General features: G+C 45.5%; 1 protein-coding gene across 3 annotated transcripts; it reads left to right on the top strand.

Moving 5' to 3' along the window:
* Nucleotides 1-39: 39 nt before the first annotated feature.
* Ganab (glucosidase II alpha subunit) lies at nt 40-19,640 on the top strand. Of its 3 annotated transcripts, XM_032891548.1 has the most exons (25): nt 40-145; nt 4,082-4,186; nt 4,337-4,445; nt 6,527-6,654; nt 10,013-10,192; nt 10,674-10,739; nt 11,520-11,589; nt 11,766-11,853; nt 11,939-12,035; nt 12,277-12,457; nt 13,244-13,397; nt 13,975-14,210; nt 14,302-14,428; nt 14,544-14,623; nt 14,857-15,000; nt 15,126-15,222; nt 15,728-15,829; nt 15,961-16,204; nt 17,275-17,339; nt 17,497-17,573; nt 17,661-17,735; nt 17,884-17,997; nt 18,116-18,228; nt 18,364-18,464; nt 18,586-19,640. In XM_032891548.1, the coding sequence occupies exons 1-25, from the start codon at nt 108-110 to the stop codon at nt 18,693-18,695; spliced, it is 2,901 nt and encodes a 966-aa protein (XP_032747439.1). In that variant the 5' UTR covers nt 40-107; the 3' UTR covers nt 18,696-19,640. The 3 variants fall into 3 exon arrangements, with proteins under 3 accessions (XP_032747439.1, XP_032747440.1, XP_032747441.1); XM_032891549.1 differs by lacking the exon at nt 10,674-10,739; XM_032891550.1 differs by lacking the exons at nt 40-145; nt 4,082-4,186; nt 4,337-4,445; nt 6,527-6,654 and having other exon boundaries at nt 10,144-10,192; nt 11,520-11,593.
* The last annotated feature ends 523 nt before the right edge of the window (nt 19,641-20,163 follow it).

Genomic DNA, 20,163 nt, shown 5'->3' with positions numbered 1-20,163 from the left:
GCTCTGGACGAGCCAATCGGAAGGCCGGAAGGGGCGGGCAATAGGATACGTGGCTCAACGTGCGCAGGGGCGGGTAGGTTCGGGTCAAGGAGCAAACCCGGTACAAGATGGCGGCGATAGCGGCAGTGGCGGCGCGTAGGAGGCGGTGAGGAGCCCGGAACCCGGGGGCGCGTCCGGACGGCCCTAGAACCCCCGAGTCCCATATTGCTTCTTTCTGTATGCCTTCCCATCACCCTGCTACTCCTGGCCTCGCAACGGGCTCTTTGTCCCGGCGGTGGCGGCATCTGGCCACAGCCTCCCAGTGGCAGATTCACGAGTCTCTGCGGCCCTTGTCTGTGGGACTCCTGGATCTCGCCGGGTGACTTAGAAAGGCTGAAGCCGGGTGTTCTCTTCCGCTTTATCTGCTCCCAGCCGTCCCCTCTACCTTGGCGGCTTGGGGTGGTAAATGCTTTCGTCTCCTTCCTGCAGTGCGCAGGGCCATCGAGGCAGGTAGGGGGACGAAATGCATCCCAGCCTGTGATAAAGCAGCCTGTTGCCACACTGCTCCTTTTTCAGGCTGGAAGCAGTGCGATGGGCAGGTCGTCCTGTATTATCTCCTTGCCCTCCCGACCAGCCTTGACCAGTTTCGTTAATGTTCATTTGCTGGGCACGGCTGGGGCAGGATCCAGTAAGTTCACAGTCTGCATGAATAATGTTGCTCAAACACAACATGTATCGAATGGTTTGGTCTGCTCTCTGGAGTTTTGTAGAACCTAAAAAAAAGCTTGGAAACACATCACCGCCATAAAGCGCGGTACACCTAACGGATGTAAAAGGTCGGGAGAGGCGTATACTGTCTACAGCAGTGTGAAAAGGGTGAATCATACGCAAGTTTTTCTCCAATAAACAGATGTGACTTACCCTAAAGTTCATTCTTGACTTTTAGCTTGTGAACACTTCTCACTTGGGATGCTTAAGGCATTCCTGAGTCCTAGAGCCAACAAATCATAGTTGAAAATATCCTTTAGAAATCATGTCCTTACATCTCTCCAAACCTATTTTATAGACTTGAAGATAGGGTTACATGGAGTATTTAAGTGCTAAATTGCTCACTAGTACTACTTGGGACTGGTGGCCCAAAGTTACTGCAAGTAGCCCCTCCTCAGGACCGAGGCTGTATATATATACATGCCTTATGATTAAGTTTTCCTAATAGCGTTGTCTTCTGCTTGTCTTGCAGGTACGCCCTCCTCCAAAGCCTAGTGCACTAGTTCCTAGTGTTTTCCCTCTTTGCTGGCTGCCCCTTTTCACTACTGGTGGCTGTCGGCCACCCTTCCAAATTTTTCTGCTTCTAGGGAACTTTCTTTGCTAACTGATCCCTTTTAAAATTTTCTTTTGGTGCTTCTAGGGATCAAACAGGGCCTGGTGAATGCAAGGCATTCACCTCACTGTATGGTAATTTTCTTTAACTTCCAAGAAGATATGGAAGCTGGATAACTCTATGATAGGTCCTGTCTTGGCTTTTTTGCTTAGAAGAAACCATGTCTTCTGTGTTGCCCTGCTCCACCCCCTTCTTATTTATTTATATTTTGATTCAGGGTCTTGTCCATGTAGGCTTGTTTGGCCTCCAATTCACTGTGAATGTAGACCAGGCTTGGCCTCAAACACTTAAGAGATCCATCTGCCTCTGCCTCTGTCTCTGCTTCTGTCTCCAAGTGCTAGGATTAAAGGTGTGCACCATTATGTCTGGCTTCCCTCCTTTTTTAAATGAGTTTTTTGTTTTTATGTTTATCATGCCTGTGTGTGTAGTGTGACCATGTATGTGAGTTTACCTCTGTACATGTATGGAATGAGTTGGTTCTCTCCTTCCCACATGTGGGTCCTAGATAGTCAAGCTTAGATAATTACACTTGACTATAAGTGTCTTATCTACTAAACGTTCTTATAAATCTCTTAGTTCTTCCTGGGGAACACTTCTGAGTGTGTTCCTATATTACTTCAATCATAGCCACTGGAAGAACTTGTTTAAAAAGCTGATGTTAGAAGCTGAGGATATAGCTGAATGTTTGCCTAGCATGTTTGAGACCCTGAGTTCACTCTTCAACACTGCTAAAAAATTAAATAAAACTTGTGGTTCAAGGTTTGGCAGTGTTTGTTTAATACACACAACAAGTGTTTTCTTATTTCAAGACGTGGTTCACATAGCCCAGGCTAGCCCTCAAACTTAATATGTAACTAAGGGTGACTGAACTGTTTTTCCTGTTTTACCTCCCAAGTACTGGGTTATAGGTCTGTACCACCACACTCGGCTGGGTTCTCTTCCCTCCCTCCATCCCTCTCTCTGTCTCTCTCTGTTTCTCTCTGTCTCTCCCCTCCCCTCCTCTCCCCTCCCCTCCCCCTCCCCCTCCCTCTCCCTTCCTTCCTTCTTTTTCAGTTTCTTTCTGTAGCCCTGGCAGTTGTGGAACTTGCTTTGTAGACCAGGCTGGCCACACATTCCTGTCTTTGCCTGGGTTATGCATTAACAGACACTAAAACCTGAGAGTCCCTATTTAGGATTCATTTAGTAGGTAAAGACACCCTCCAAACTAAAATTTTTACCACTTTTTTATGTGTTTTTATGTTTTTTTCCTACATGTATGTCTATGCCCCGTGTGTATGTTTGATGCCAGAAGAGGGTGTTGGATCCCCTGAAACAAATTACAGAAGATTGTGAGCTGGCATGTGAGTGCTAGGAATCAAACCCAGGCCCTTTAAAAGAACAGCTACTGTTCTTAGCTACTTAGCTGTCTCTCTAGCCCCAAACTTACGCATTTAAATGAGGCTCTTAGTCCAGTCTTTCATATGATGTACAGTATGGGAGTGACAGTTTGTGGTAACCTTGATGTGAGGCTTTTCAGGGCAGTGATTTGATGTGTTTGGCTGATGATTAGTTTGCTGATACTGTGTATTCTGTAGAAATCACAGTCTTAGTGTCAGTCAGGACTAAGCTCAAGGCCATTTTCACCCCTTAGTAGCTTTTCAAAAATCATAGATGATTGTCCCTTGTATGCCTTAATTTTCCTATCTGGAAAAAACTTCTAACGTAACATTGACTAAGAAAAACAGTGAAAGAAAAGGGGGAAAGTAAATGCATGTAAAATAGTTTTGAGACTTGGTTACTTGTTAGGGTTAGGGGATATTTATTTATACATTTTGATTTTTGAAATAGGTTCTCACTCTGCTGCTCATATTAGTCTCCTGTGCTCAAGTGATTCCTAACCCTGCCCTAGCCTCCCAAATAGCTGTGTGCCATAGGGAGCTTAAACAGATCCTATTTTAGGCCAATTAAATCAGTCTCAAATCAAAGGTGTTACTAGGGTATGGATTCTTTTAAAACTGCAGTCACTTGAAAGCTAGGGAGACAGCAGCTAGCTAGACTTTGAGTTCTTTAGGGCTCAGTATGCTTTTACCTGTTACTCTTCTTAGCCTTAGACAGTGCTGGTGATTTGTTTAGAAGTTGTAGAACTGTATATTAAAGGAGCTGGGTGTCTAGTGTTCCAGGACCTTAGAGTTGTGACTAGCAGAATAGCTCCATCTGACGCCTTACACCTGAAAGGCATAGTTTGCTTTGTTGTTCTGATGTATACACATGGTACCACCATTTCCTCTGGGATTGGCTGTTACTGTTCCTTTCCTCTGAGAGGCTGATGTAACTACAGTCAATACTCAGCCTCTGAAGGCCAGGCACGCTTTGTCCACTTTCTCTGACTTTTGCAGGGACAATGTGAACACACCATCCCTTCAAGACTAACTTTCCTTTTTCTTTAAAACAATTTTTCCTTTGAGGCAGGATCTCAACTCTAGTACGGGTTGACCTGGAATTTGCTCTGTAGACCACATTGATTGCAAATTCAAATTCATAGAGATCTGTCCTACCTCTGTCTTGAATTCGAGTGCTGGGATTAAAGATGTGCTCCACAATTCTGACTCAGAATCCGCTTCACCCTTGGTCTACTCGACTTTTTTCCTATACAATAGGATTGCTTTTCATGAGTTTTATAGGTGATGTCAAGAAGATGAGGCCCTTCTTGACCAGTGTTAACTGTTCTTTGTTTTTCTATAGGTCTTGGTTAAGTTTGGTGCTGGCATACTTAGGGGTCTGTCTGGGGATTACCCTTGCTGTGGATAGAAGCAACTTTAAGACCTGTGAAGAGAGTTCCTTTTGCAAGTATGTTTCTACAAGAGGTGAATGGAAAGTGGGGATGGGGGAGGCATGTGTGGGAGGCGGGTAGTGTAAGAAAGATGATGGTTGGTGAGTAGAGGCCCTAAGGATATTAGATGCTCTCTAACCTCACCTCCTAACTGTTGGACTTGGCAGACGGCAGCGAAGCATTCGGCCAGGCCTCTCTCCTTACCGTGCCTTGCTGGACACTCTGCAGCTTGGTCCTGATGCTCTCACAGTCCATCTGATCCATGAAGTCACCAAGGTCAGGCAAGACAAGAAAGAGTGGTAGAGATGGGGAAATGGGTGGTAACTTGGGAAAGAGAAACTTGTAACTAAAAGTCTTAGGTCAGGCTAATCTTGAGACTTTTACTTTTTGTTTATGAGTGTTTTGCCTTCCATGTTGGTCTGTGTACAAATGTGTATGCAGTGCCCATGGAGGCCAGAAGAGTGTGTTGGCTCTACTGGGATTGGAGTTATAGACCTATTGTGAGCACTGGATCAGTATGTGGTTACTGGGACTCAAACCCAGGTGCTTTGGAAGAGCAACCAGTGCTCTTTAATGTTTGAACCATCTCTCTGTCCCCGAGATGTTTAATTTTGAAGGAATCTGTTCTCAGGTTCCTTAGAACAAAATATTGTAAACTTACATTTGCAATAAAAAATTTATTTTCGCAAGAAATTTTTATAGGACTCAGAAAGAGAGAGAATATTAGCACACGATGCTACATTGTGTGTACAAATCATAGAACTCAGACAGAGAGTCTCAATTGTGTATTAAGTGGTGTATGTGTACAAATCAGACATTTAAGTAAAGCATAAGTTTATTTCACAAGTTTTTTTTTTTTTTTTAAGATTTATTTATTCTATATAAGTACACTGTAGCTATCTTCAGACACACCAGAAGAGGGCATCAGATCCTATTGCAGATGGTCGTGAGCCACCATGTGGTTGCTGGGAATTGAACTCAGGACCTCTGGAAGAGCAGTCAGTGCTCTTAACCACTGAGCTATCTCTCCAGCCTCCTCACAACAGTTCTTTGGTATAGATATAATTTACTGTTTTTTGTTTTTTTCTAGACAGGATTTTTCTGTGTAGCTCTGGCTGACCTAAAACTCAATGTAGACCAGGCTGGCCTTGAATCTACAGAGATCTGTCTGCCTCTGCCTCCTGAGTGCTGGGATTGAAGGTGTGTGCAACTCTCACGGTCATACTTTTGTAAGAGCAGAAACTTTGTATGTATAGTAGAAACATCACAGTTGATGACACACAGGAGTCTCAGATGTGAGCCACAGTGGTCTAGGGAGTGTTGATTGGCATCGTGTGCCTCAGTGGCATGTGAGTGCAGAGTATGTATCATGTGTTGAGAACCAAGGCTTCAGTGAGGTTGGGTGGCACCACATGGGTGAGTACGGTTAGGAAAACCTTAGGTTCATTATGAGTTTGATTTTTGGTTTTGTTTATTTTTGAATCATGTAGTTCAGGCTAGCTTCATACTAACTTTGTAGATTTTTTTTTTAAAGATTTATTTATTATATAAAAGCACACTGTAGCTGTCTTCAGACACACCAGAAGAGGGCATCAGATCCCATTACAGATGATTGTGAGCCACCATGTAGTTACTGGGAATTGAACTCAGGACCTTTGGAAGAGCAGTCAGTGCTCTTTTTTTTTTTTTTTTGTTTTTGGAGCTGGGGACCCGAACCCAGGGCCTTGCGCTTGCTAGGCAAGTGCTCTACCGCTGAGCTATATCCCCAACCCTCCAGTCAGTGCTCCTAACCACTGAGCCATCTCTCCAGCCCAAGGATCAAGAGTTTTAAGGACAGCAGCATTCATCTGTACGATAAGTTCAAAGCCAGTATGAGGTTACATGAAATCCTGCTTCAAAACAAAGCTAGCAGACATGGTGGCCCACCACACCCTTAATATGGAGACACATGCAGAGTGCCAGGACAGCTTGGGCTATAAAGTGAGATCTTTAGTTAAAAATAAATCAAGAAGGGCTGGAGAGATGGCTCAGTGGTTAAGAGCACCGACTGCTCTTCCAGAGGTCCTGAGATCAATTCCCAGCAACCACATGGTGGCTCACAACCATCTGTAATGGGATCCGATGTCCTCTTCTGGTGTGTCTGAAGACAGCAACAGTGTACTCATATAAATAAATAAATAAATCTTTAAAAAAAACAAACCTCTTGATCCTCTTGCCTCTTTCAGATACAGGCATGCCCCAGTTTCTTAGACTCCAGGTCATAACCCCTATGACATGGTGTAACTGAATATGTGGGGAGAGGGTATCATGAAAAAACTGACAAGTAGTCTCTCAGATAAAGGTTTCTGGTTTTGCAGGTGTTGCTTGTGCTGGAGCTCCAGGGCCTTCAGAAGAACATGACTCGGATCAGGATCGATGAGCTAGAGCCCCGGCGGCCTCGATACCGAGTGCCAGATGTTTTAGTGGCTGACCCCCCCACAGCTCGGTAAATTTTTCCTGAGGAGGATACCTGTCTGACTGCCCTTTCTCCTTCCTGATGAATCTTTGTGGTAACTTACTTTCTTGCATCAGGGAAGTAGTTGACTGACTAGTGCCTCAACTTCCAGCCTTTCCAGCGTCTCTCCTTACTCTGCATTACCTCCTTTCACTCTATATTCACTCAGCAAACAGGTGATGTCGCCTAGGCTGAGTACTGCTGTTAAAGGAAGGATTCAAGGCCCAGTCACACCTTTGTAGACTGCCAGCCGTCCCTCCCTTCTTTTTCTTTCTCCCCTGTTTAGAATACAACTGTTCAAATGTTTATTTTATATTTATTTATACATTACATAGATGATAGGTCTGGCTCCATCTGTCTGTTTCTCTCTCTCTCCTCTCTTTTTGGAGACAGAATCTCATTCTGTAGCTCAGGTTTACCTTGGCTTCAGACTCACTGAGTCCTCCTGGTAGCTTCAGTATCCTGAGGCTCCTGCAGTAGGACATGGGCTACCATACAATACCCTGCTTTCTCAGTTTGTTAATGAAACTGAACATCTCTGAATTTTTTAATGTTAGTGTGGGTGCAAACAGATGCATGTATGAGGTGTGGGGCCAGAGAACAACCTCTGGGACAATGTTTATCAATAGTTAGGTTAGGCTGGCTGGCCAGGGATCCACAGGCATCCTCCTGAATCTCCTCTAGTATTGGGATGGTTACGTGAAGCTATCACACTGCATTTTTATGTGCTTCTGAGGATTAAACTCTTCCTCACCAGTGTGAGGCAAGCATTTTGCCAACTGATCTCTTTCCCCAGGCCTTATTTATATGTTGCCTTTGGGTTTACTATTCTGTGAGATAATACTTGACAGCTTACACCCATTCATCTCTTATGTGGTTTGTCCTTACTGCCTTAGAGAATTTGTTAATCTTGAGTCTTTACTATTTGTGTATTGTGGGTATCTTTTCCTAGATTGTAACCTTTTAATTTACTAAAGGTATCATTAAAAAAAGAGAGAAAACAGCTTGGGATTAAGGCTACAGCTCAATTATAGAGTACTTCGCTAGGCCCTGTGCTGAAGTTATTCAAGAAAAGCAAATCACAATAGTTGGGCTGGGGAGCTTTTTGCTCTGCAGTAGAACACTGCAGTTTCCATCCCCACCACACACATACTTACTTTGTAATTTACAGTGGGTTTAGATTTATAGGGAAGTTGAAGAAATGACTTCCTTTGTGCCCTAACACAGTTTTTGCACTTCTAACATAACTGCCATTCTTTCGTCCTCCCTAATGAGTTAGTAGCACTGCACTATTGACCACTGCATACATATAGATTTAGATTTCCTTAGGTCTCAGTATACTTTTTCTGCTCTGGAGCCACGACACGTACCGCATTCAGCTGTCATACTTCTCCAGATTCCTCTGGAATAAGGCAGTTTTTTAGACTTTGAATATTCTTTTTTTTTTTTTTTTTTTTTTTTCAGGACTGGGGACCCAACCCAGGGCCTTAAACTTGCTAGGGCAGCGCTCTACCACTGAGCTAAATCCCCAACCTGACTTGAATATTCTTGATGACCCTAAAGGTGTCTTTTGATAAATACAATTTTTTAGTGTCAATATTCTTAGTTTCTACCTTGTGTTAACACAGATTGCTTTGTTTAAACTGTGTTGGGCTGGGGATGTGGCTCAGTGGCGGAGCCCTTGTGTGGTTCTGGGTTCAAGCGCTGGCATTGTGAAAACAACAACTGGCTCATTCAGCCATGGATCCTGGTTGGCTTTTATAATCCCAGCTACTTGAAAGGCCGGGGTAGAATCTCTTTAACCCAGATATTAGAGTCCAGTCTACGCTATAAAATGAAACCTATTTTTTTTTTTTTCTTTTTTCTTTTTTTCGGAGCTGGGGACCGAACCCAGGGCCTTGTGCTTCCTAGGCAAGCACTCTACCACTGAGCTAAATCCCCAACCCCGGTTCTCAACCTTCTTAATGCTGCGAACCTTTAATACAGTTCTTCATGTTGTGGTGTCCTTCACCCATAAAATTATTTTTCGATGTACTTTTATAACTGTAATTTTACTACTGTTATGAATTGTAATGTAAATATCTGTGTTTTCTGATGGTTTGAGAAGACCTCTGTAAAAGGGGCATTGAACACCCCCACCCACACCCACACCCCCAACCCCCACAAAGGGTCTTGACCCACATGTACAGGGATGTGCATGTAAGTGCAGTGTCCTTGGAGGCAGAGGATCCCTGGAGCTGGAGTTGTAGGAGCTGTGAGCTGTCTGCCATGGGTGCTGGCAGTTGAACCTGAGTCCTGCAAAAGCAATGACAGCTGGTGAGCTGTCCCTCCACCTCCAGCGGTTTATTTGTGTTTGTGAGTGAGTATGCATGCGATAGCTAGAGGACACCTCCGATGGTGTTCCCTGGAATATGTCCCCCTATTTTAATTTTTTTACCTTTTTAATTTTTCTGGCTGGCTTGGGATTTAGCAAATAGCTTAGGCTTGCTAGTTAACCGAAAGGACTGCTTGGCAGTGAAATGGCAAGCATGCCCTACCACGTCCAGCCCCACCACGTCCAGCACCACCTACATTTTTATATATGTTCTAAGGATTGAAGTGAAATCTTTTTGCAAGCATTCTACTTGTCTGTCTCTTTAGCTTTTTGCTTTAAACTTCCTTTAAGGAAGAATCTTGCTATGCTCTGGCTGGCTGGTTGGAACATGCTCCAGACCGAGGTGGCTTCAGACTTGGAAGTCTCTTTTTTCCAAGTGCCGGGTTACAGATGTGTGCTCCTGTACCCAGTCTTTATTTATTGGGGCCAATAGGATGGTTTAGTGAAGATACATCCAGCTGAGCCTAAGGACCTAAATTCCGTCTTCCATACTCAGTATGAGAAAAGGAGAACTCAGACTCCCAGAAGTTGTACTCTGACCTCTGTGTGTTCACTGTGGCACAGGCTAACCTGTTCCCACAAAATAAATAGACTCTTAACAAAAATAGGAAATTTTGTTCTGTGTATTTACTGTTTTTTGTATACTGGCATATATGTGTAGATGTGCATGCACTGTAGCATGCGTGTAAAGGTCAGGATAATTTGGGGACTGGTTCGCTTCTTCTACAGTGAAGGTCTTTGGAACTCAAAGTCAGGTCATCAGGTTTAGTAGCATGTATCTGCCTGCTGGGTCAGTTTTGGCCAGTCCCCAAAAATGTTTAAAGAGAGGCTCTAATGAGTTCGTTTCTCCCTGCTGGCTTTAACAGGTCTCTGGCTGTTGCCTCCTCATGAACGCTGCGCGCGCGCGCGTGTGTGTGTGTGTGTCTGTCTGTCTGTCTGTCTGTCTATCTCCCCTTTGATCTCTTTCTTCTTCAGGCTTTCGATTTCTGGCCGTGATGACAACAGTGTGGAGCTAACAGTAGCTGAAGGACCTTACAAAATCATTTTGACAGCAAAGCCATTCCGCCTTGACCTGCTAGAAGACCGAAGCCTCCTGCTCAGTGTCAATGCCCGTGGACTTATGGCTTTTGAGCATCAGAGGGCCCCCAGGGTCCCGTGAGTACAGGGTGGGGACCTCACTGTGGTAGTGCCTAGAAATGTCTGTCATAAAGTCTGGTATTGTACTCATGGGAAGAGACTGGGTACAGAACAGCCAGATAGGGGCATAAGGGTGGGAGATACTCCCAGAGAGGGTAAAACCAGATCTGGGTTGCAATTTTCTCTTTCTTGTACAGATCAGGAGGCAGATACTTATATCCCTGAGCTGTACACTAGGTACCTCCTCTGGGAAGTCTGCCTGGATCTGCTCTCTCCTTCCCCTTCTCACATCATCACATTCCCCTAGTGTATTTTCTTCTTATTTATTTATTTATTTATTTATTTATTTATTTATTTATTTATTTATTTATTTATTTATTTATGGTTTCTTTTCCCCCCATCTCTGGAAGTTTGTCTACTGAAACTCACTTTTATGTTTCTGTTTTTGTGTTGGTTTTGTGCCTCCTTCCCCTTCCCAACTCATCTCCTCCTGCCCCAGTTTCTCGGATAAAGTTAGTCTCACGCTCGGTAGCATGTGGGATAAGATCAAGAACCTTTTCTCTAGGTAAATCCATGGCCACTGGTACTGTATCTGTTCCTCTTCCCTCACCCACCCCTCACTCTGGCCCTCTGGGGAAGTTGCCCCAGACCTTTCCATTCCCTCCCCTTCACCATATGTCCTTTCCCCACTCTTGGTTTTTGGGTCCTTGTTTGCTGTTCCCCTGGCTGTGAGCCCTCTAGGAGGAAGATGAGTGCTGGAAGTCCTTAAGGAATGTAGGAAGCTTATTACTTTGCTAAGGGGTGGAGTGATGCTCTGTTTTGCTGTGATTCCTGGCTCTCACTGGAATGCATTTGAGGTTCTGGAGAGAGCTGTTTGCCAGCTGCTGCAAATGCTTTGGAAAGTATTCTTTGGTAAAACCTTTTAGAGTCCCAATGGACTCCAAAGGAGAGGTCTTTTATGGTCTGACCAACTTGCCTTTGTAAAGCATGATCATGGAAGGTCAGAGTTTTTTTTTCTCTATGATGGCAGCAGAGCCAGGACTGGCATTTAGAACCCAGGTCACTGAATCGCTTTGCCTGTCTCTTCTAGATACCAACAGAGGCTGCTGATGTGGGCCTGTGTATAGAAAGTACTTCCTGCTGGCATTTTCTCCTCATTTTCCTCTGTCAGTTCTTTCCCCGTCCCTGCTCACTGGGGTCCCTTCCCAAGCTTTAACAATCAGTCCCTCCCTCCAGTGCTTTCCTTCCTTTGGACCCTTGGCTCTCTATTCCCTCACCCCTCCTTCCATTAGCCCCTCGTCCCTGCCCCCTCTGGATTGGAGCAGACAGCTCTCCTACCTTCCAGGCAAGAACCAAAAGATGCAGCTGAAGGCAACGGAGCTGAGCCTGAAGCAAGGCCTGGGGATGGTGACAAGGCAAGTCGGAGTAAATGGTGGGCGGTTGGAGTGCAGTGTAAGACTGACTGGGAGGCTGGTGAGTAAAGGCCACAGGAGAATTGAGTCTGTTCTCGTTCTAAAGAATGGGATCTAGATGGTGAGAGTGGGAAAAGACCACTGGTGCATGAGTGGGTATCAGTCCACTTTTCTTACAGCCAGAGGAGACCCAGGAAAAGGCTGAGAAAGATGAGCCAGGAGCCTGGGAGGAGACATTCAAAACACATTCTGACAGCAAGCCTTACGGTGAGGGGTGGGGAAGCCCTGGGCAGGGCACAGAGGCATCTTGCCAAACAGCAGCTCTGCAAATCATCCTGTGCTTTTCTTTCAGGCCCCACGTCGGTAGGTTTGGACTTTTCTCTGCCAGGAATGGAACATGTGTATGGGATCCCTGAGCATGCAGACAGCCTGAGACTGAAGGTCACTGAGTAAGTCCAGCAGTAACACTAGGATGGGGTCAAAAAAGGGGGCAGTCTGGGCTGGGGGGTTGCTCATACAGTTGTGTATTCTAGACAGCCATAATTCCCTTCTTGTATCTGGGTTACTTTTCTTGATTATAAACTTGTTTTAAGGAAGGAGACTTTCCTTTTTTCTCAGTTAATGTCTGTGGTAGCATTTGCATGCTATAGCCTGGCATTCATTGGCCTAAGTCTGTCTGTCTGCCACCAGGGGTGGTGAGCCGTACCGTCTGTACAACTTGGATGTGTTCCAGTATGAGCTGAACAACCCCATGGCTTTGTATGGATCTGTGCCTGTGCTCCTGGCACACAGCTTTCATCGGGACTTGGGCATCTTCTGGCTTAATGCTGCTGAGACATGGGTTGATATATCGTCCAACACAGCTGGGAAGGTGAGAGCATGGTGTGAAGAGAGATGTGGTGAGAGTCTGTCATGTCTTATGATAGGGTTGCTGGGGTGAGTGTGAAAACACTAATGGCTTAGCTTATTTGAGAGATAGTCCACACTCACTGCCAGACAGTTTTCATGTGAAGCTATTGCCTCTGGCTCGAAAAGATTTCCTTTGTTACCTGTCCATTCTGTAGGAACACTCTGGGTTGCAGGGACTATGTTGCCAATCTTTGAGCTGGAGAGGTGGCTCAGTAGTTATAGCACTGGCTGCTCTTCTAGAGGTCTTGAGTTTAATTCCCAACAACCAGGTGGTGGCTCACAACCATCTATATTGGGATCTGTTGCCCTCTTTTGTCTGATGCCCTTTTCTGTTACATAGGCATACATGCAAATGGAGCTCTCATATACGTAAAATACATAAGTATATAAGTATGGAAGAAAGAAAAGGGTTCCCCATTTCAGGGAAGAAGACAGGTTATAATAAGCAAGAGGACTTCAGGAGTGGTGAAGGGCAATCTTCCTTGAGGAAATGATATTCCCTTTTTTTTTTTTTTAAGATTTATTTTATTTTATGTTAGTACACTGAAGCTGTCTTCACACCAGAAGAGGGCATTGGATCCATTACAGGTGACTGTGAGCCACCATGTGGTTGCTGGGATTTGAACTCAGGACTTACTGGAAGAGCAGTCAGTGCTTTTAACCACTGAGCCATCTCGCTAGCTCGATCTGTTGCTGTTTTTGTTTCAAGTGGCCGTGAAAAGCTGACTTCCCTTTGTTTCCTTCACAGACCCTGTTTGGGAAGATGCTGGATTACCTGCAGGGGTCTGGGGAGACTCCACAGACAGACATTCGTTGGATGTCAGAGAGTGGCATTATTGATGTTTTCTTGATGCTCGGCCCTTCAGTTCTTGATGTCTTCCGGCAGCATGCTAGCCTTACAGGTAGGTGATGTTCCACTTCTCCAACTAGCAGCCTCATTTTCCTGTTGTCAAGAAATAAGGTTTGCGCATTTTCAAAAATTCTCTTCGTCCCGTTTTCCTACCCTACCTCCCTTTTATTCTCCTACTTTATAATCTGGTTTAATTCCATCCCCATTATGACTATGTTCTTTTCTCCCCCCCCCCTTTTTTTAAAGAATTATTTATTATATTTATATGAGTACACTGTCACTGTCTTCAGACACACCAGAAGACGGCATCGGATCTCTTTACAGATGGTTGTGAGCCACCATGTGGTTGCTGGGAATTGAACTCAGGACCTCTGGAAGAGCAGTCAGTGCTCTTAACCACTGAGCCATCTCTCCAGCCCCTTTTCTTCTCCTTTTGTTGTGTGTGCATGATGTGTGTGTGAGTCCCCTCAGAAGCCAGGAAAAGGCGTGTGGAGCTGACATTACAGGTGGTTGTGAGCTGTTTGACGTTGGTGCTGTGAACCCAAACTTGGGTTCTCCGGAAGAGTGGCAAGTGCTCTTAACCTCTGCCATTTCTTCAGCTCCCGTGACCCTATCATTTGAACCTGCAGGGACCCAGGCACTACCCCCACTCTTCTCCCTGGGCTACCACCAGAGTCGCTGGAACTACCGGGATGAGGCTGATGTTTTGGAAGTGGATCAGGGTTTTGATGATCACAACATGCCTTGTGATGTGATATGGTTGGACATTGAACATGCTGATGGCAAGCGGTACTTCACTTGGGACCCCACCCGATTTCCTCAGCCCCTCAATATGCTTGAGCACTTGGCTTCCAAGAGGCGGAAGGTAAGGGGGTTCTGTAGCTCTGTTTGGTCGTCTTGCAGTAGGGTTGAGGCATGGTAGCCTTGACCATTTTTACTTCTGTTCTTTTCCCCAGCTGGTGGCCATCGTGGATCCCCACATCAAGGTAGACTCTGGTTACCGAGTTCATGAAGAATTGCGAAACCATGGGCTGTATGTTAAAACTCGGGATGGCTCTGATTACGAGGGCTGGTGCTGGCCAGGTAGGCAGGCCCAGGATTGAAGGGGAGGCTCTGGGGCAGCGAAGGCGGTAGAGATATTTGGTTACATTTTGGTTTTGCCTCTGTGGGGGCTGAGAGTTGGTGTCTTCTGCCTCAGGTTCGGCTAGTTACCCTGACTTCACTAACCCACAGATGAGGGCTTGGTGGGCTAACATGTTCAACTTTCACAACTATGAGGTAGGAAAGACCGTTCATATGTCTTCTGCCTTTCCCCCTTTCCTGCATGATCAAGCCCTCCTGTTCAGTACCATTGCTTTTGGTGGACCTCTAACATTTCTTGGGGACTTGAAGATCTTGGGGGATTCTGAGAAATACTTGGTTCTGGATTTCTAGAAGCTTTCTTTCTGACAGTGCTTACCTTTGTCCTCTTTCTTCTTTTCCCCATGCATAATTGGTGCCTGTGTTTTCAGGGTTCAGCTTCTAATCTTTTTGTCTGGAATGACATGAATGAACCGTCTGTGTTCAATGGTCCTGAAGTCACCATGCTGAAGGATGCTGTGCATTATGGCGGCTGGGAGCACCGGGACATCCATAACATCTATGGCTTATATGTGGTAAGGAACAGGAGAAGAAAGTTGGTACACAAAGGAAGGACAGGACTTAAACATGAGGACTACATAGTTGACACCAGATGACAGATGATGGCATTTGCTCTTCACTCTCTTATCTTTCTTCCTAGCACATGGCAACTGCTGACGGGCTAATACAGCGCTCTGGTGGCATAGAGCGGCCCTTTGTCCTGAGTAGGGCCTTCTTCTCAGGCTCCCAGCGCTTTGGTAAGCCTTGGAGAATAGAGCTGTGACAGCTGTGCTTGTGAGTGAATGCCTGTAATGCCAGGAGTAGCTTCAGTTATAGGGCTGACTAGACTGTCCAGATCATCTAGGTTACCCTGATCTGCTTAGTATGACTCTCTCAAGAGAAGAATCAGCAAAAACAGAGGTGTAACACTAAAGTCTGGAGGCAGGGTCAGAGGAGTCACGGTTTCTTTGGAGAGCTGCACACTACAACCTCCTGCTGTGTATTTTGACGTGTGAATGATATATCTAATCCTTGTTTAAGCCTTCTGGCGGACTTTCTGGTGGGATGGAGGAGGAATACTGCCTAGCTTATTCAAGGCCTTTGCTAAGTTCCTAGTACCAAAAACGAGAGAAGTTGTGTTTAACTTACTATCTTCAGAGTGTCCTGGACCCTTGTCTAGTAACTGTTGCAGGTCAGAGAACACCTGTGTAAAGGCTCAGTCCCTTGCCCTGTATCAAACTCCTTCCCTTTTGACTTCCTTAGGAGCTGTGTGGACAGGGGACAACACTGCAGAGTGGGATCATTTGAAGATCTCTATCCCTATGTGTCTCAGCCTGGCACTGGTGGGGCTTTCCTTCTGTGGCGGTAAGAGAAGGAGGAATTTGGGGTTTTGATTGGGATCAAGTCACAGAACCTGGGCATGAGCAAAGGACAAAATATTTATATGAATGGCTTCTTCTTTGCCATTTTGCAACCTGCTCCTTCTCCTCTCCCAGCGGATGTGGGTGGCTTCTTCAAGAACCCAGAGCCAGAACTGCTTGTGCGCTGGTACCAAATGGGTGCCTACCAGCCATTCTTTCGGGCTCATGCTCACTTGGACACTGGGCGGCGAGAGCCGTGGCTGTTAGCGTCTCAATACCAAGATGCAATCCGAGATGCCCTGTTCCAGCGATACTCTTTGCTGCCCTTCTGGTATACCCTCTTCTATCAAGCTCACCAGGAAGGGTTTCCTGTCATGAGGTAAATTAGCCAGTGGGGTCTGTATAGAGCCAGATAGATGACTGGGAAATAATAAGGTCTGGTTTGCATCTCTGGGCCTCTTTTTTTTTCCCCTTTCCAGAGCCTTGTTTGTCAGATCTGATTTTAATATAAATAAGGAAGGGCAGTCTGAGGATGTGATTCGGTGGTAGAGTACTTGCCTGTTAATATATAAAGCCATGGGTTCGGTCAATCCCCCAGTGTCACCAAAAAACAGAAACAGGCTAATGAAATAGGTAAAAGCAATGCAGTCAGATATAGGAAACTGAATTCAATCTCCAGAGCTTGATGGAAGTAGAGAACTGACTCCTAGAAATCGCAGATTTTACTCTGATCACCACGTGCATGGCATGTGACCCTCCATATCCTCAAAATTGTAATGGTAATAATAATAGTAGTAGTAATAATAAACCCCTGTTGTTGTTATATATGTCTATAGTCCTGCATTTAGGAGGCTGAGGTAGGAGGAATGAAAGTTCAAAGCCAGCTTGTGCTACATAGTAAGGCCCTGTCTCAAAAAGAGTCCTGGAAAGACTTAAAGGGAAATAGTGAGTAATGGAGGCTAACATCTGAAGAAAACCGCCAGCAGTGATAAGTTACTGACAAAAATAAGTAACATGGGGTAATAGGATTGGATGTCACAAAAGGCCTTTTTGAGAAGATGGCCATGTTAGGAACCTGTACAATGAATGAAGTAGGTGTTTGTGATCTCAAGGAAGGACATTCTACACAGGAGAGGCTGCAGGTGCTAAAATTCTGAAGTAAAAGAAGCCAGAAAAAAACAAAAGGGCAGTGAGCCTTGGGAAGGAACTGGTAGGAGAGATTGTCATCAGAAAGAGAGATGATACCTGTGCTCCTAAAGGGCCTTGCCAGCTCTGTGTCACTCAAGTGTAGGTGGAGTTCTATAGCCACAGCCGAAGTCCTCAATCTATTGGCTGTAAGCTCCTGGATTTCCCCCCAGTGCCATTCTAACTGCTCGCTCTTGGAGGAGGAGAACATTTTTGACCTCTGAGAAAATAATGTCTTCCTTTCCTGTCTTGCTTCTTTCCCAGGCCCCTCTGGGTACAGTATCCTGAGGATATGTCTACCTTCAGTATGGAGGATCAGTTCATGCTTGGTGAGAAATGGGAGAACAGTTGGTAATTCGTTGGACTTAACGACGTGCGGGATGTGTGTGTGTGTGTGTGTGTAGTTGGAGTAACTGGCAGATCCTTTAATGTTCTCTAGACTGGCAGCTAATGCCCTCGTTCCCAGTTAATTCTGGTATGTTTTAGGGGACGCACTCCTTATTCACCCTGTGTCGGATGCTGGGGCCCATGGAGTGCAGGTCTATTTGCCTGGCGAAGAAGAGGTAAGTTACAGGATGTTGTAGGCAAAGAAGCAAAAGGATCGAACCCCCTCTGTGCACTGAGTCATCATATCTTCTTGTCATCCACAGGTATGGTATGACATTCAAAGCTATCAGAAGCATCATGGTCCCCAGACCTTGTATCTGCCAGTGACCCTGAGCAGTGTGAGTATACCTCTCTAGCTGCCATCTCTGTTTGCTTGTACACCTCCAGAAGGGGAGAAAATGTGTAATTTGGGGAGCCAGAGGGCAGAAGCAGAAGTTGCTTAAAGGCCTAAGGGAGTGGCGCTTAACTGCAGCACTGCTGCCGTAGATACCTGTGTTCCAGCGTGGCGGGACAATTGTCCCTCGATGGATGCGCGTGAGGCGTTCTTCAGACTGTATGAAGGAAGATCCTATCACTCTCTTTGTTGCTCTCAGTGCCCAGGTGAGTCTGCAGTGTGTGAACTACCTCAACTGTCTGCCTGTATTCTAGGACTCAGTCCTTTGGGATGTGACTGAAGGCACTCCCTCTTTGGCTTATGTTCTCACCTTCTTCTGCACAGGGCACGGCCCAAGGAGAGCTCTTTCTTGATGATGGACACACTTTTAACTATCAGAATCGCCATGAGTTCCTGTTGCGTCGATTCTCTTTCTCTGGCAACACACTTGTCTCTAGGTAATGGGGTATCCCTGTGTGGGGCCTTACCTTCAGGGGTGTTCAGGTTCACTGTGCTTTTGTGACCTTTTGACTTTGCTTTGGATTATCTTCCTGCTGATTTCTCCACTTGGCATTTGCTTTTGTTACCTCCAGTTCAGCAGACCCCAAAGGCCACCTTGAGACACCTGTCTGGATTGAGCGAGTGGTCATAGTGGGGGCTGGAAGGCCAGCAGCCGTGGTGCTCCAGACCAAAGGTTAGTGATAGGTGTGGCCTTGAAATGGGGAAAATGAAGCAGAGGTAGGGTTGGCAGGGTTGCAACCTCGCTATGGAGAAGTAGCCGATTGCTGACCGTGGTGCTCGTCTTCCTTCCACAGGCTCTCCTGAAAGTCGCCTGTCCTTCCAGCATGACCCCAAGACCTCTGTGCTAACATTGCGTAAACCTGGCGTCAATGTGGCATCTGACTGGAGTATTCATCTTCGATAACCCAAGGAACTTGTTCTGATTTGGGAGGAAGGGTGTGATGGTATTGAGTTACCTTTTCTTTTGCCTTGGAGATTGACCCTACCTAGATTTCACCTTCTAATTCCAAGACCCAGATTCTGTCAACATCTGGGCAAGATGACAGGGCTGTCCTAAGGCTCTGAATTCCTCTTGTGATCTAGTTTTTCCTTCTGTGTGTTACCAAGCTCTTCCCTTCATACCCAGTGTCCTGTTGCTGTAACTGAGCACAGTCATTTGCGAAGAGCCGAGGGGCCTTGCCATTCTTTCCCCTTCTTAGGGTCCCCACCTTTTCCTCTGACCCCCTGTATTCATGCCTCTTGTGTGTTGATGCCATTTCTTGGAAGAAGATGAGGGCAGTGAACTACAGCTTTCCTTTTCCTCTTCCCTGTTCCCTCCTTTCCAGAATGCCCACCCCTTCATCCCTTCCCCTGAAGTCCCCTTCTCTGTTCCACTGATGCACTGGGACCACCCCTTACCTGGTAAGGGACAATGGATCAAGATTGAGGTTCCTAGAGAATGTCCTCTTCCTTCTCATCTCAACCTTTTCTTCCTGTTTCTTTCCAGAGCTGCTGTGTTTCTCCCATTCTTAGAGGGAGAAGCTTCCACACAATTAAGAGGGGATGGTTATTAAACTTCTTTTGCCCCTCTGGTCCCCTTGGGACACTCAAGATAGAGAAATAAGTTGTGGTTTCACTGAATCACGGTCACCTGTATTTATTGCTGGGAAGAAGGCTGAGGGTGGGGGGAGATGATCATGTGTACCCAGAGATGGCTTCAAGCCCTGGGAAGCGAGTTGAGGGAGGACTCAGGAACCAGAAGAAATACTTGTGGGAATTTTTTTTTTTTTTTACTTCCTCTGGGTTCCCAACTGTGACAGGTTTTGATAAAAAGGAGAAACAATAAAAAATAATAATACCATAGATAACAGTTGGATGTCTGAATTATAGTTGTAAACTGAACACAGTAGCTCCAGTAGATAGTGGCCTACCATTTTAATCTGTATCAGTTGCTTCATTTCAGCAAAATGAGCAAACATGAGGTGTCTTTAGCTTGGTGAATGCTAGTCCTTTAAAAGAACCCAGCAAAGGGTCAGAAAACTTTGTCTCACAAATATCGAGGCCTAGTTTGATCCACAGACTCACTGTACAAAAACAAAGCTGAGCCTAATTCTGGGGCTCAGGTTCTAGTCCAGTGAGAATCAGAGTTTCAAAACAAAACAAAAGAATAAAGATGGTGCCTGAAGAACACTGAAGATTAACCTCTGGCCTACACACATTTCATATTCACAGCAACTGTCATGTTTTTTTTTTTAAGATTTATTTATTTATTATAAATAAGTACACTGTGGCTGTCTTCAGACACCAGAAGAGGGCATCAGATCCCATTACAGAGGGCTGTGAGCCACCATGTGGTTGCTGGGAATTGAACTCAGGACCTCTGGAAGAGCAGT

The sequence above is a fragment of the Rattus rattus genome, chromosome 2 (genome assembly GCF_011064425.1).
Source record: "Rattus rattus isolate New Zealand chromosome 2, Rrattus_CSIRO_v1, whole genome shotgun sequence".
In the NCBI taxonomy this organism is placed as follows: domain Eukaryota; kingdom Metazoa; phylum Chordata; class Mammalia; order Rodentia; family Muridae; genus Rattus; species Rattus rattus.
The sequence above is the reverse complement of the archived record's forward strand: the minus strand, read 5'-3'. Positions and strand labels throughout refer to the sequence as shown.

Coding starts and splice junctions, on each gene's coding strand:
- Ganab (XM_032891548.1), top strand. CDS start 108: ATGGCGGCGATAGCGGCAGTGGCGGCGCGTAGGAGGCG. Junction 17,340..17,496: donor GGAGGATCAGTTCATGCTTG/GTGAGAAATGGG, acceptor GGTATGTTTTAG/GGGACGCACTCCTTATTCAC. Junction 17,736..17,883: donor TGCCAGTGACCCTGAGCAGT/GTGAGTATACCT, acceptor CTGCTGCCGTAG/ATACCTGTGTTCCAGCGTGG.